Consider the following 15,654-nt stretch of genomic DNA (forward strand, 5'->3'; position numbering starts at 1 on the left):
GAATCTAGGTAAATCATTTAGGTAAACCAAGTTTTTAGAAGTTGTCCTTTTTGCTTTTTAGATTGATGTTTTGCCTCCATGTCTGTGCATGTGTACAGCCTACAAAAGCCAGGAAGAGGGCCTCAGATCCCCTGGAATTACAGATGATTGGCTATGGGGATTTTGTTGAAAATTATAACATTGGAAAAAAATTCAAAATATACTGTGTTCATAGATTGGCAAGAGGTCTTGGCTAGTTTTATGTCATCTTGACAAACTAGACTCATCTGGGAGAAGGGAACCTCAAAGAAAATGTCCCTGGTGACAGTGGCATAGACCTACCTTTAATAACAGCATTTGGGAGGCAAAGGCAGGTGGCTGGAGTTCTAGGTCATTTTACAACTGTCCCCACATCACCATATACTCTCACCCCAGCACTGCTAACATGACGATTATTCTGTTTCTGTGGACACTCTGGAGTGTTCAAGAAGCAGACACTGTAGTCCAGTTTATGCCAAGAGTGTTACCCTAACAAAACATCCAGGAGCAAGCACCCCATGCAGACCTTGAGCCCAGCATAGCAGTTACATACTGAACACCTGTGGAGGAAAAATACCTTCCCCATGATTGCTGGGTCTTCCCAACAGCTGCTAATTTGAGGGCAAAAGCCCTCTTTGTAGAATGTTCTATTAAATGGAGCTATCAACAGATGTCACGTGGAAGTAAAAAAAAAAGTTCATAAGGTACAGGCTAGCCCCGAATACCCATACAAAGAGGAGTTTTCCATTCTAAGACTCAAGAGGAAACATTTCAACCTATCAGATTGAAATTGTTCACGAAGGAAAACGTCAAAGCCCCTACCTTCCCAAGAAAACTTACAAACAAACCCAGGCACACCCCCTTACCCTGGTTGACACCACTGTCCTTCAACTAGGCACGCTGACCAACTTTGCTAAACTAAAGGGAGGGAACTGAGAGCAACAGCTCTCCACCATGTCCTGAGAGCATGCTAGGATCCCCCCAAGTCCAAGACTAGGCTTCTAAGTGTTCGGCACCCCCCAACAGTAAGAACAATGCAAACTTGTTTTCAGGTTTATTGAAAATATGGCATAACAGACTAAACAGCTCCACGTGGTGTTTTGAAATTCATCCCAACTGTAGGCTGAGTGACCTGAAGGTTAGAGAGACTGCCAAAGTCCTGCAAAACAACAGACACATGGTGAGTGGGCACAGGTGTACTCTGCCAGCCCTGCCTGTCTGACAAGGGGCTTACCACCCCCAGGAACTTGTCAACACATACCCAACTGATGAAACACCCCTCAAAATGAAATTCTCTACTTCGATCCAAACCGCCAGGCTTCAGCAGTATTCCCTAGCAGGACACAGAACTGGCCTACACACCACCAAACCCCATAACAAAAACCACGCCTGGCCTCCACCTCCAAGGATTCAACACTCTTTTGCCACTACACTGCACCTAACTAAAGCCTAAAAGCCTGTAAGCATTTTCTTGGCCAAAGTAAAGCTACAGAAGCAGTACTGGTCACACTGCACACACCCTGGTGGTCAGAGGGGCTTAGAGGTAGAGCCCAAAACACTCCCCCAATACGCAAAGCACTAAGGAGTGGAGGACCAGGCCTGTCCCCATGCAAACTCAGCACCCAGGAGGCCCACCATGCCCTGGAGCCAAATGGTTTCAGAAGAAGGGCTATGCAGAGACCAGCAGTGGGTACACGGGGAGAATATTTTGCTATTTTTTTAATGCCTCAAACTGCTCAAAATCACTAAAAGCATGTTGGATTCCAGAGCCTATCTTACCTTCAGATACTTATGAAAACGGGCCAAGTCTCAGTCCTTTTGCCTGATAAGCCACATTGAAGACACCTGAGCTGTGACTAGCCTATTCTAGAAATGAGGGCTTTCTCCAAGGAAAGCAGGTAATCACAGAGCCAGAGCTGAAGGGGGATATCACAATTTAGAAGCCAGCCCCAGAACAAGGAAAAAACAGAGAACTCAGTATATCCCACACTCCTGAATTGTCTCGTGAAAGCTATTTCAGCACAAGGAACAAGCAACCACAGCCGTTTAGAAACCAGCCTCACTCAAGCAGTGGGCCAACACTCACCAGAAGCTTCAGCATTTCCTTGGTGTCAGGATCTACCTCAATGATCTCCTGGTCTAGGGCTGAGACCTAAGAGAAAGAATGAAGTCCAAAGTATGTGTTATCTTTCAACTCCTCTGCTCCCACTCAAGACTAGAGTTTCTCCATATAACCTTGTCTGTCCCAGAACTCACTATGTAGACCAGGCTGGCCTCAAGCTCAGAGATCTGCCTCTGCCTCCCAAATGCTGAAATTAAGACTACTTTATTATTATGTCGGAATCATCTAGTGTGCATTCAGAAAGCCTTAAGGTGGGTTCACACTTGTATGTCAAGCTAAGAAGTCGGAAGGCACTCTCACTAGAAGGAGGAAACTGCATTTAGATATGGCAGAAACGCTAATAAATAGGCTGATAACAAGCACCCCAGCTGGGCGCGGCGACCACGCCTTTAATCCCAGCACTCACAAGGCAGGGGTAGCCAGATCTCTTACCAGTTTGAGCCCAGCTAAGACTTCCCACACATTCAGCTGAGTTCCCACCACAAATGAGCCGCCATTACCACCTGAGCAGGTAAGAGGTACAGAGAAAGACCCACAAAGTTTACCTCAGGAACATAATTATCTCTCCTCTCTCTCTCTTCTTCCTGCAACTTGATAGAGATACCTCTCACAGGACCTCTCTGAATCCGCTTCATCAGATGCGTGACATAGCTACAAGCACACAAGCCAGGAACAACAGTGACCACTTGCAGCCTAGTACCCAGAAGGTCTGGATACAAAACCTACTTCGTTTCCACATCGAGGTCGGACTCCCCGTCGGAGAGCCTCGCCCGCCCCCACAATCCTCACACTCCACCAACACCCCGCCTTCCGTCCCAGGCACCACTCTCTGGCACTTGTACCTTGACACAGCACTGCTAACTTTTCCTACAACACGGCCACAGTGACAAATGCTGAAAGCAGGTACCTCAGCGGCCCACCGAGAACAGCGCGCGGCTGCGGCTGCGGCTGCGGCGGCGCGACAGCTGTCCCAGGCAGCCGCCGGGCCGCCACTCACCCTGCTATCTTGTTCCGAAGTTTCTTGCTGGGGATAATGGCGATCTCCTCGCACACGCGCTTGTTGGTGTGGAAGTCATTTCCCAGGCGCGTGTAGTACTTCTCGATGATGACCCTGGCCGCCTTCTTCACAGTCTTGGTGCGGACGCGGCCCTGAAGGTGGAGAGGGCAAAGTCACTGCGGCGGCCGAGCCTCCCGTGGGGGAAGCCGGCGCCGGATCCCGGAGGGGCCGGTGAGGGCAGAACTTCAAGCGGAAGCCCGCCAGGCCGCCAGCCCGTCGCTGCGGACTTGAGGCCGCGACAAGCGGAGGATGGGCGCGGATTGAAAAGGACAGAGCTCTCAGAGCCAAACACCTACCATGTTGGCGGGTCTCGGTAAAAGAGGAAACAGGAAACACAAGAGAGGCCTATAAAGCGCAGGCCAGAGAGCCGCTTCCGCCCGGCTTTAGCGGCGTGAAGCTCGCGAGAGTACCACAGCGGCCCCTAGCGGAGAGGAGTGACAGTGCCTGGCTGTGGGCGGGGCGAAAGTCTGCGCGTGCGCACGCCGATAGCTCGGCCGTCTTGGTTCCCGTTCCAAATAGTTCTGTGCTTCTCTCGGGCGTTCAGTGTGCTTTAATCTAGGCGATACTTTAAGGCTCTGAGATGAGGCAGCTAGGAGGCCCGAGCTATGAAAGGTGTAGTAGCAGAGGGGGTCATCCCTGATCTCCGCTCCGCGCGTGCCTCTCTACTCAGAGCTTAGTAGAGTCTAGCCTAATTGGAGAGGTTCCTCTCCTTTCCCGGTGTTAACACCAATCAACACCCAACCAGAGTGGCTTTTCTTTACATCCCAGCACAGTATTCCATTAGAGCTGCTCTTAAACGTCTTAGCATATTTTACTTTTCTCAACCGTATGAGCTAAACAGGAAGGGCTAACCTCGAGTGCTTAAAACAGCGGCTGGCTCACAGAGAGCTTTCAAACATATCAACAAATTAAGATCTGTTAACTATACTGCTCCCTATCAGTGAAGACACTATCTCCAAGCTTCAGCTTCTTCAGGTTATTCTGCCATACCCAAGCCCAAAGCAAGCTCTTAGGCTTTGATCTAATGGCCTCATCTGTCCAGGGAGGACAGTTCCTTCAGCTGTTTCCTGGGACAGGGTCCTGTGCTCAACCCTAAGGAGACTGTGCTGGCCAATGCATATATCAAGGGGCCAAGGCTGTGCTTCATCCTTCAACTCATCTATGTCACTTTGGTCAGATAAACAGCAGAAAGCCCTTACTCTAAAAGTAGCTCATGGAGGGAGGAAAAAAAAGATGACCTTGTCTATGGAACTGGAAGACAACTGAAGGGATCAAAGCATCAGTCATCTCTGGGGGTTGCAGCTTAGTTTACCAGTGAATTTCCAATGAAGTGGAGGCCAGGCTCCAGGTAGAAGACTAGACCTTACAGTCTTGCAGGAAGAAAACTCTTGTATTCTGATTAGTAGTGAGTTTTTGCATCTTACAAGGATGTTTAGTACCTAGGAGTCCCTCTCCCTTGGACTAGTTTCCCAAAGGATCTGTTCAGCAGGCTGACTCAAAACTTCTCTACTTGAAAAATCATCAGACCTGTCATAAAGCCATGGAGTCTATAAGAAAACTAGTGTAAAGGCTGTCAAGAAACAAAAGTACTGCTGGGTATGCTGTGCATACCTGTAATCCCAGTACTTGGGATGCCTAACAGGCAGATTTCCTGAGGCTAGGCTGGTTTACATAAGGAGTTCTAGGACAAGGCCACAAAGAAAGACCCTGAATTAAAAAAGGAAAGTAGTGGGCTGGAGAGCTGGCTCAGGGGTTAAGAGCACTGACTGCTCTTCCAGAGGTCCTGAGTTCAATTCCCAGCAATCACATGGTGGCTCACAACCATCTGTAATGAGATCTGATGCCCTCTTCTGGTGTGTGTCTGAAGACAGCTACAGTGTGCTCAAATAAAAATAAATAAATAAATAAAAAAGTAGTAATCAACACTCAGATACTACATCAGAACAAGTAAGTCCAAGAGGAAGGAGGAACACATCAGTGCTCACAGGAAAGCAGCTAACAAGTGGCTCCTGACATCTTGGCAGTTGTGCTTCTAGCATTGGGGCTGCACCTTGAGGGGGCGAAGAAGTGAAATGTATAGGCCTCTTATTTCAGACAGATTGTAATCACCCAAGTACTGGATACTCCAGAGTGACTGACCAGGATGTAACAAAGTTCCACATAGGAGGAGGTCTCCAAATACACATACCATCCCTCCGGGCTGGTATCCCATTAGTGAGAATCCATGAAAAGAGGACTTGTCTCTGGAATCTTCTTCCCTGCTTGCTACCACACACCTCAGACACAGAGACAAAACCACAACTCTGCTGCAACGTGTTTATTATGTGCCAAAAAAAGTACACCACAGCTTACTCCACACATCTGTAGGAGAGTGCAGTCTTGCCTGCATATACAACAATGAGGTAGAGACTTCACACACAGCTTCACAAAACCCACAGAGTAGCTGGGATATGCAACAGTGCAACATCAGCTCAGCAGGGGGGGGTATGACACTGGTTCTTTGGCACACAGCATCCCTAAGAGGGGCAAGTCGTAATTAAATTAAAAAGAAAAGAGTCAAGTTTTCAATTCCAGTAGCATTTTTGTCAACTGTAACTGTTGATTCATACATTCTTCAAATAAAAGTTGTAAGGAAGGGTACTTGCCCCTCTAGGAGAAAGGGCTCCTGTGAGCCTTCACCTGCCCCCACCAAAAAGCAGCCCTTTTTTTAAATTTTTAAGCTTAGTTACAAAAGAAAAAGTCCTGTGACTGTGATTAAAAACTTCTATCCACCCTCCCCCAACGTAAGTGCAACATAAGGTGCGACAAACCATTTAAAACTATATACAGCAGCTGCTCAGACTTAATTTTTCCTCCGGTCCAGTTTTAAATAAAATAATTTTTCTCTTGGTTACAAATGCTTTGATTTGCAACTGTGACCAGCAGTCCCCCAGACACAAATTTGCTATAATGTTAAAAGCTGCCAAGAAAGAAAAAAAAAATCTATTGTTCCAAACGACTTAAAAACTGTTTTAAGGAGTGTAAAAAGGAACCAGTAAAAACCCTCGAGCGTAAACTATGAAATATGATTTGGTTTAAATGAAGAGCAAAGTCTCCTTTGTTTATTACAGTAAAAAACACCAGCTGAACACTCAATTTATGCCGTTCAGGTGGGGGTTAAATAAATGGAAAGGCACTGTATGGCAACTGCAGAATGAACCAATGAGACCTGCACATCACCACCGTCAGTATTGCAAGGAATGTAACAAGCGCTTTAATAAATAAACCTAAGTGTAGGCATCTGTGTCAACACCTTCTGGACACATAGTTTTTTGTTGTTTTCATTTGCAAAATGAACTAGAATCTGGGAACACTACAGTAGCTTGAGGGTGCGCCTGAGGGTCCTTGCTCTGACGCACCCCACTGAAAACAAAACCTGACAAAAACTCATTGTGCATTAATTAGTGCAGAAACAAAGACAGAGTTAGCAAGTACAAAGGTGACTACAATTCTCCCTTGTCTGCGGAAAGCTAGCTCCTTAGGCGCCTGTGCAGGGAACAGGCTGCTGCCTGACTTGCCAGCCTCTGGCGCCACAGGGCACTGGGCAAGGCCAGCTTCTCTAGCTGGAATCTCAGTTCTTCTGGTTCCTCATTAGGGGGCTGTGGTGGCGTAGGCCTTCCATGCTGTGTCGCCAGTGCCAGCAGCTTCGGCAAAAGTACTTGAAGCAGACCTAGGTTAGGGGTATATATAGAGAGAAGTGTGTTAACACTAGATATAAAGGTTCTGCTTTAAGAGGAAATTAAAACCCCTGGCTTTTGTGGGGGCTACAAGAGAGACGTCCTGCTAGCCCTCTCATCCCAACAGAGCTTTGGCTGACCAAAGGGAACGCAGCCCTGTTTTTATGGGTAATCTTATGCAAACATTTTAGGCTTCTGGTGTGCACATGTGAGATCATGCAGCTTCCCAATTTTCCACCCTTCTCTTCTACACAGCAGTTCAATTTCATGGCTGCCAACATGAGAGAATGCTGAAGAACTGGTTACAAATTCAAGTATTAGGAGACAAGACTTTCTCTTCTCAGTAAGAAGTGACTGGCTTTGCTAGCTGGGTAACCAACCCCAAGCAGTCATAACCTCCTAATAAGAATATGCAGTTGAGGAGTCACTGTGAAAGTTACTAATCCATAGATGCTGACTTAGAAAGATAATTGTTTTCAGGCTTTATCTTTTTTATTTTTATTTGTTTGTTTATTTATTTATTTATTTGTTTGTTTATTTTTGGTTTTTCGAGACAGGGTTTCTCTGTATAGCCCTGGCTGTCCTGGAACTCACTCTGTAGACCAGGCTGGCCTTGAACTCAGAAATCCGCCTGCCTCTGCCTCCCAAGTGCTGGGATTAAAGGCGTGCACCACCACCGCCCGCCTAGGTTTTATCTTACTATCTAAACCCATTGTAAACTCAAGGGAGCCTCTGTTTGACTATTTATTTATAGTCTCTATAAAAATAACAGCATCATTTTAAGTCAAACTAAGCATGGATGGATTGCTCAAGTCTGGAAGGCTCCCAAACATCTCATATAAGGTTGAAAATGTGGTTCAATGGTTGTGCCTGTACAAGATTAACCCAGTGAACATTCCAGAATGAATGGCAACAGGAAAAGGCTCACAAGCAACTTCTCCTAGCTGAGAGCTACTGATAGCTGATGGCTTCTGGAAAAAGGAAAGCAGGTTTTCTTCAAGAGTTAACTCTCTGGTAGATGAACCACTGCAGTGTATGAGTGTATGAGCAGCGTAAATGGGACTAGGTGTTGATACACACACACACACACACACACACACACACACACACACGTGAGTGAGTGAGTGAGAGAGGCAGACAGACAGAGACAGAGACAGAGAGAGTGTGTTAGTTAATGGTGACATGTGCCAGCGATTCTAATGCTCAGGTAGGAGCAGTGGGTAACAGGCTTGCTGAGAGATCAAAGCCAGCTTAGTTATAGCCAGGACTGAACAGTAAGACCATTTCCAACAATAATAAACAAAGCACCCACCATTACCAATGCCATATTGTACGACAGCAGCAGCCCAGGAAGGGAAGGGCCAAAAATTCAACAAGCACTTTTCCTATGCCTAGAGTGGATCAATCTATGTACAGGGTGTTCTCAACTACGTGTCTCTATGCTCTCAGAGATAAGTTACCTCAGAAGTCTACTTCTCATGTCATAAATGTGCCTTAATAATTTTTAAAATGTGGTAGGGACTTCATAGACATCTATATGCCCAGAGGACTCACCTGATCTCGGCAGAAGAAGGGACCAGGCTGTGAACTGCAGATAAGACACAGAGAATCTTCTAGATAGGGGTCAATCTGAACCTGAGGAACAAAAGAAGATAAAATGGCTCTATGGGTCAGAGGAACTGTAGTTACACAGTATTGAGTATACAGGAAAGCAGGGTGTTTGTTCTTAAGGAGGCTAGACAGAATTGTAGGCAAGGGCTGAATACAGATCCCAAATGATAGGCTTATCTCATCCAGAGACAGAGCTGGTGGCTTGTAGCCTTTGGACACCACAGACCTTACTGCCTGCTCTTTCAGGTGGAACGAACCCTAGTCCTCTATCAATCAGCAGCTAAGTGTTCAAAGGATTAAAGTTGCTACTTAGCAGTTTCAGACAAATGTCACAATAAGAACACTTCTTCCCACCCACACTCATTTGCACACAAGCAGCTGACAGTCTGAGTCTCCAGAGGTAAAATCCCACCTCAGTCCCGAACTCAGGTTAACTCTGCAGTTGGGCTCACTTCTCCAGTCTTGGAACTACACTATTTATAACTGATCCGAGTCTCAAAATATGAACACTAACCACACACTCACCTTCTTAGTAAACTTGGTGGTTTTGATCTCCACAAAAGCAGCGGTGACTGCTTTCAGGTAACTGCGTTGGTTATTGAAAGTCACACGGCCAGACCCTAGGAAAATAGGCACAAGCTTATACCTTCTGCTCAAATTCTCTTAAATCCTCTTCAACATTCAAGAAACCTTGTTTCTACACCAGTGCTATCTGACATAAAGGTAAGTGTTTATTAATTTCTAATTTAATTGTGGTTGTCACAGCAAAATCAAAAGCAGTGGAATTTTAGTAATATATTTTACCTAAGCGTTCAAGTTATTTTAACACACAGGAGAAGCTGCATTTCAAGTACTTTAACAGCTATCACACTGGTCCGAAGACACATTGATATAAACCATTAGGTAATGAGGAAAGGAAAGGGGCTCCCCTCTAGTGCAGGTAGAGGCACAGAGAAGGACTAAGGGCTCAGGCAGAAACCACTGCAGACTAAACTGCAGGAATAACAATCAAGCCCTGACTTGCCCAGAGGTACTGTAGAGAACTAGAAACTAGCAGGAGAGCTAGGAGAATCCCTGTCTTGCCAAGTGCTGCCCCCCTGTCCCGCCCCCTCTATAGCCTCTCAAGTCCTAGTTCTCCATCTGCAGCTTAGTACTGACAAGCACACAGTGCTTCTCCCTGACCAGACTCATTGTGGGTGGGCAGACCAGGCATCTGAGAAGGGGCTTAACTACAAGCCTTGATCCAGCTCTACTTCTAAGCACAATCACTGAGATTACTGTACTATGTCTGGAAAACCTCCTTTCTCAGAAAGGCTGATCAAAACTCAGTCAAAACATGGACATCAAGATAGAACAGCTCAATGGGTATGCCATTTAAAAAAAAAATTATCCAGAAAGTACCTGACCTTGTCTGATTCTAGACATTATCAAAGATTTAAAATCAAAAACAAATTTCCCTTCCTTTTCCTTCTTCCCATTTCCCTTCTTTCCTGACACGGTATCAATATGTAGTCCTGGATGCCTTTGAATTCAGAGATCCACCTGCCTCTATCTCCCAAGTATTGGGATTACAGGCACATGACACTTTGCCTGGGAAGAACTTTTAATGAAGGAAAGTTCTTAATAAAATGTAGTCTTTAGGCCTGGCGGTGGTGGTGCACGTCTTTAATCCCAGCACTTGGGAGGCAGAGGCAGGCGGATTTCTGAGTTTGAGGCCAGCCTGGTCTACAGAGTGAATTCCAGGACAGCCAGGGCTACACAGAGAAACCCTGTCTCGAAAAACCAAAAAAAAAAAAAAAAAAAAAAAAAAGAGTAGTCTTTAAATGCATAGTTTTTGACTGTGTACTTTGAATTTCCAACAAACTTCTTTCATCCTTTTCACCAATACTACTATAGTCCTACAATTACCCTTTTTCCCAGTATGTGAAACAGTAGCAGAAGCAAGATGCAGATGGGCCAGTACTGTTAACTTCTAGAGGAAAAGATGATCTGCAAACCTGGGTCAGGTCTCTCTACACTCCCAAGGGGTAAGTATTACAATCTTAATCTACTCCCAGGGGCACCAAGCCTTCCCACACAGAAGTAGGACACTCACCAATGGGGTACTTGTGCTTATCTGTGTCAATCCCAGCATACACCACTCCACCAAATAGGTCATTCAAGATGGCAGCCAGAGCCTCAGCATTGAGCATCCCGTGCAAGGCACCAACAAACACCGTCCTGCTGGGATCCAGCCTCTGAGATGGGCTCCAGACAAAGTTGCTGTCAGCCAAGACCCAAGGGATTACCTGTACCTGAAAACCCCGAAAAGGTTTATCAGCTGACATCTTCAGAAAGACGGAGCTTCCTGAGCAGTAGGGTGCGTGCTCTGAATACTACAGCCGCAGCTACTGTGACTACACAGAGGTGAATGGGCACCGTCACCCATCTGGGGCACACAGGCTTTACCCAACACAATTTAAGTTGAATTTCCTTTGTTCATAATGATAAAAGTGAATACAACAGACCTTGCTCATTGTGCAGAGTAATCAGAAAGGACCAAACTGACAGGCCCAGAATAGTATAACTCCAACCAAGGGCCACAGGAACTAACAGAGCATGAGGTCTCAAGAAAGAAAACAAGAGTCCTTGTGACAGGAGATCTCACAGAACATTTCAAAGTTAGAAGCATGAAGGATAGAAAGATGGAAATGCTTATATCACTGAGAAAGTTACTGGCAAAACCAAGGTATTTAGAGGCCTTTGTGCCAGCAACAGTGAGAACATCTCCCCCTGCCCTTTGTATGTCTGTCTGTCTGTCTGTCTGTCTGTCTCTCTCTCTCTCTCTCTCTGTGTATGTCTCTCCATCTGTCTGTCTCTTTGTGTCTGCCCCCTCGCCCCCCCCCCCCCGCCACCTCTATCTCTCTGTGGCCATACACAGATATCTGAAGTGTTAAAAATTTCACTAACACCAGTGTAAGTGCTGACATCTTTCCTCTGAGTCTCTGACCCCAGAATCAAGCCTAGTATAGCAGGCAGAGGGCTTTACAATCAACTAGGCTTACAGATGCCAGGAACTATTTATGTTAAATTAGCTAGATTTTCTTTAATGTTTTGAAGCAGGAAGAGAACTGAGGCAAACACCAAGAGGTGTTAAAAGAAGATCTGAACAACGTTGGTGGCAATGGTCACAGGTCACAAGATATTCTTCAATGGAAATCTGCAGAGGTCATACTTTCTGAGTGGGAAGTAAGGAGGAACCAGAAAGGGCCTGAAGTCTGAAGAACCTGGTAGAGAAGGTGCATGGGAAAGCCAACAGCCATACAAATTCAAAAAAGACTACTTTGCACATAGGGCAATCTACAGTTACAGGATATATCAAAGAATATAGGGCCCAGGTAGGACAGGTTAGACAGGTAAATCTGGGTCTAAAAACAGTAGAACCACAAAATGAATACATTAACTGAGGTAGAAAAGATGACAGGAGGATGGAGGCCACAGTAGGATGTGCAGTCACAGAAGAGAGATGGCTGGGGGAGCCGGAGCATCAAAGGGACACTCAGTCTCTGAGGTGATATGGAGGGGTGGGAGATGGGAAGGTATGATCAGGGCGTGAGCAGGCTGGCTGTCCTGTAGCTATGCCAGTCTCATGTGTGAAGGCAGGGGACAAGGGAGGAAAGAGTAGATGATGTAATCTTACCTACAATGAGCTGCTTGAACAAGAGAAACATGGGGGAAGCTTCTATAAAGCAAAGAACCAGACGAGTCAATAAACTATCTAAAAGTGGTGTGGCCATCCCAATTAGCATTTCCCTCTTTTGAGATACAGATTTTTAAAAAAACGGACTTTAGTTTCTAAGAATTGATTTAGGTTCACAGTAAAACTGCACAAAAGAGCTGACATTCCCACATACTGCCCCCCTCAAGCCCCTCAACTAGCAATGCTCTGTCTGCACCAAAAGACCAGTTTGTTCCAGCTGATGACCTCACACTGACAATCATCATCACCTCAAAGCTAGAGTGAGCACTGGGCTTTCTCCATGTCTGCTGCACAGCACTGGTTAGAGGGAATGTGTGGTGACTTTCTAACACCGCAATGGCAACTGAACGTCATCTCACAGCCCCCAAAAAATCCTTTGTGCTTTACCTAGTCTGTTTTCCTCCCCTGGAAAGCACTGGTCTTTTTAATTAGAGATATTTTTGGCTTCCTGTCTTACAGATGAGCAATACAATTTCACAATAGCTTTATTTCACAAAAGTGGTGTTCTTTAGAATCATCCTAATAAAAACAGGACAACAACTTTTAAACTCAAAACAACTGGTTCTCAAAACTATCCAGTTAGGGAGCCTGATTAAAAGAGATTCCTAAACTCTTAACAAATGATTCAATAAGCCTGGGGTAAGAATCAGCAATGAGGTTCCCCAATGTGAAATCAGTATGCTATCCAGGACACACCAGCTTCTGTCAAGAATATGTAGAGAGGTATCATATTGACAGAGCTATGTAACTAAGAAAGGCCCAAGAGGGAGTGAAGCAGCCACGGCTGGGTGTGTGCTGAGGGGACTAACTCACTCATCATACATTATGGGGTCAGGAAGCAGAACTAGAGGGAAATATCTGCAGATTTTTATCAGTTTCATACAAGCTGAAAAGCTTGCTGCTTTCAATTTCATCTCTAAGATGAGGGTTGAGATTTAAGTGTAGATCAGAAAAGAACAGAAAAGGCTGGGAAGGCTCGACCCCCCCCCACCCCCCACACTGGTTCCAGGATTGTGTGTGCACATTCACATACCTCCCTTTCATCTCAGTAAGGCTTAACAGCTGGATTTTTAAAAAATGCAATCTAGAAAATAGTGGATGTATTTACCGTGGGCCAAACAAAACAAAACAAAACAAAACAACCAACCAACCAACCAACCAACCAACCAGATGTCTTTCCTTAGCAAGAACTGGTGCCAAGAAAATCTAGTGCCATGATATGTCAAATATCAAGAAAGGAAGGGTGTGTTGGTTTGAATGAGAATTGTCTCCCAAAGTCTTGGGTATTTGAATGGTGTCCCCAGTAGGTGGTGCAGTTAAAAAATTTTGGTGGTATAGCCTTGTAGGAGGAACTGAGTCACCCTGAGAAGGCTTTGAGATGAAAATTCTTTCACTTCCAACTTGCTCTCTCTGTTTTGTGCTTATGGTAAAGGATGTAAGCTTTTAACATTTGTTCCTGCAGCTATCTTGTTCCTGCCATTATGAACTCTTATCCTTGTAGAACCATAAGCCCAAATAAATTCTTCTGTAAGTTGCCTTAAGTCATGGTGACTATGACTTAAGTCATGGTTTACCAGTGACTATGCTGGTTTCAGTAAGAATGTTTGAATGCTTAGTCCTCAGTTGGTGGAACTACTTGGGAACAATTAGGAGCTGTGGCCTTGTTGGACATGGAGTGTCGGGGGGGGGGGGGGAAGAAGGCTTTGAGGTTTAGAATACTCCTGTCACTATATTTCCCACGTGCTCTCTGCCTCCTGCTTAGGCTGAGATGTGACCTCTCTGCTGTTGCTGCTGCCACGCCTTTACTCCACATGAGCTTTAACCTTCTGAAGCCATAAGCCAAATTAAATGTTCTCTTTTATAGGTTACCTTGGCCATGGTGTTTTATCACAGCAATAAAAAAGTAACTAACACAGCAACGTAAAGTAACTAATATAGGATTACCAAACTAACTCACCTCTTTGCAGCGCATCCTCCGGCTGGACATCTTGAAATAATATTCACTCAGGCCATCTGGGCTCAGCGGGTCATGAGAACAAGCCTGAAGCAAGGCCCGGACGGACTTCTCTAGTTCAAACACCAAATATACATACCCTATACTCAACAAAAGAAAAAGAAGCCTTAATACCCCTCAGGTGGCAATTTAACATCCTCTAGTGTGGCTGAAGAGTCAAAGCTTCGAGCAGGGAGTTTCTTCTAAGGGAGGAAGTGTCAAGTGCAAGGCACATTTTTTGGAGGGTACTGCATGCTAGGCAAGCACTCCACTACTGAATCGAATCCCTTACCCCAAGGTACATTTTGTTCTACTTCTGAAAAGGCTTCTCAGACCATTTACTATGCCTTATGCTATACTAAGGGAGAGAGATTTATATCAAATTTTGCTAAGGAAAGGTCCTGTCAGGCTGGGACAGATGACCTCATCTATAGCCATATAGCTCTCTCTACCCCAGAATACAAGAGTATGCTCAGGTCAACAGAGCCAGGAAAAATAGCAGGTCTGTGGTCAGTTTACAGAGAACGCAAGTACTGCTTTAAAAGCCTAGTTAAACCACTGGTTCAAGTTCAGTGAAGATGGGGGATGGGGCAGAGTGAAAATAGCACCCGCTTCTTTCTACAGGGCAGAATCTCATTTTAGACCAGTGAGGAATCAGCTATTTGGTCCTCATTCCTGCCAACTCTAAAGGGAATCTCAGAAGTGGGTCAGACAACAACCCTTGGGGCAGCAAAGGCAGGCAAAAGAACACTCTTGAAGTGAATACCTTATTCAAGAGGGAAGGCACTGGTGGGGGTTTAGGTTCAGAGGGAGGTGCTCAGGAAGGGGTCTGATGGCATCTCCCCACATCACTGCAAGTTTGGACAGATGGACAAAGGAGTGTGCAAAATAGAAGAGGGTGTGTTGACTTTACCCTGGAGTGCCTACTTTACCAGCATGCGTCTGTGACAGCCCAGCAACACATGGTGCAGTACATGTGAGGGAGAAGGGAAAAAAAAAGTCCTACCATGTCTTTATTACCTTTAGGCATATTACCTTTGGGAGGACACCGGGGGTGCTTGCCATCCTTACCAGGCCACTCCACACTCAGAGAGCCAAAAACACGGAAGGTGTTAACCAATCCAGCTGCACAGATGGGGAAGAACAACAGAAACCAATACATAGTCTACTCAGGAAAGACAAACACAGGATCACCAGTACTCCTCCCAAGGTTCACTGCTCCTGAGAAACAACTCAGAACTGACTTCTGGTCTCGTGTGTAAGCGGACACATAGAGCTCTACAAAAGCTTATGAAATGTACTTTCTCTCTCAGCTGCTTCTGTAACACCTGTGCTGAGGCTCAGGCTCTAACCTGGAGCCTGGGGTTCACACTCTTGAAAGATATGCTCCACTTAACT

The 15,654-nt window shown here is 45.5% G+C and overlaps 2 protein-coding genes across 10 annotated transcripts in view; both read right to left on the minus strand.

Moving 5' to 3' along the window:
- Positions 1-1,059: 1,059 nt before the first annotated feature.
- Positions 1,060-3,610, minus strand: Rps17 (ribosomal protein S17). The gene is made up of 5 exons (XM_034493870.2): positions 3,494-3,610; positions 3,138-3,289; positions 2,686-2,791; positions 2,105-2,170; positions 1,060-1,177 (listed from the first exon to the last, which is right to left on the minus strand). Exons 1-5 carry the CDS (start codon positions 3,494-3,496, stop codon positions 1,097-1,099), a joined length of 408 nt encoding a protein of 135 aa, XP_034349761.1. The 5' UTR covers positions 3,497-3,610; the 3' UTR covers positions 1,060-1,096.
- A 1,889-nt stretch (positions 3,611-5,499) lies between these two features.
- Positions 5,500-15,654, minus strand: part of Cpeb1 (cytoplasmic polyadenylation element binding protein 1) — a 104,195-nt gene continuing 94,040 nt past the window's right edge. For 4 of the 9 annotated variants that reach the window (XM_034506885.2, XM_034506895.2, XM_034506859.1 and 1 more), the window contains exons 7-12: positions 15,292-15,381; positions 14,221-14,357; positions 10,620-10,818; positions 9,050-9,144; positions 8,468-8,548; positions 5,500-6,906 (exon numbers count right to left, since the gene is read on the minus strand). In XM_034506885.2, coding sequence (XP_034362776.1) covers positions 6,808-6,906; positions 8,468-8,548; positions 9,050-9,144; positions 10,620-10,818; positions 14,221-14,357; positions 15,292-15,381 — 701 coding nt within the window. In that variant the 3' untranslated portion in view covers positions 5,500-6,807. Of the gene's footprint in view, positions 6,907-8,467; positions 8,549-9,049; positions 9,145-10,619; positions 10,819-14,220; positions 14,358-15,276; positions 15,382-15,654 lie in introns of all 9 variants that reach the window. The other 5 variants (XM_034506869.2, XM_076936850.1, XM_076936854.1 and 2 more) reach the window with 2 other exon arrangements.

This window comes from Arvicanthis niloticus, chromosome 1 (genome assembly GCF_011762505.2).
Source record: "Arvicanthis niloticus isolate mArvNil1 chromosome 1, mArvNil1.pat.X, whole genome shotgun sequence".
In the NCBI taxonomy this organism is placed as follows: Eukaryota; Metazoa; Chordata; class Mammalia; order Rodentia; family Muridae; genus Arvicanthis; species Arvicanthis niloticus.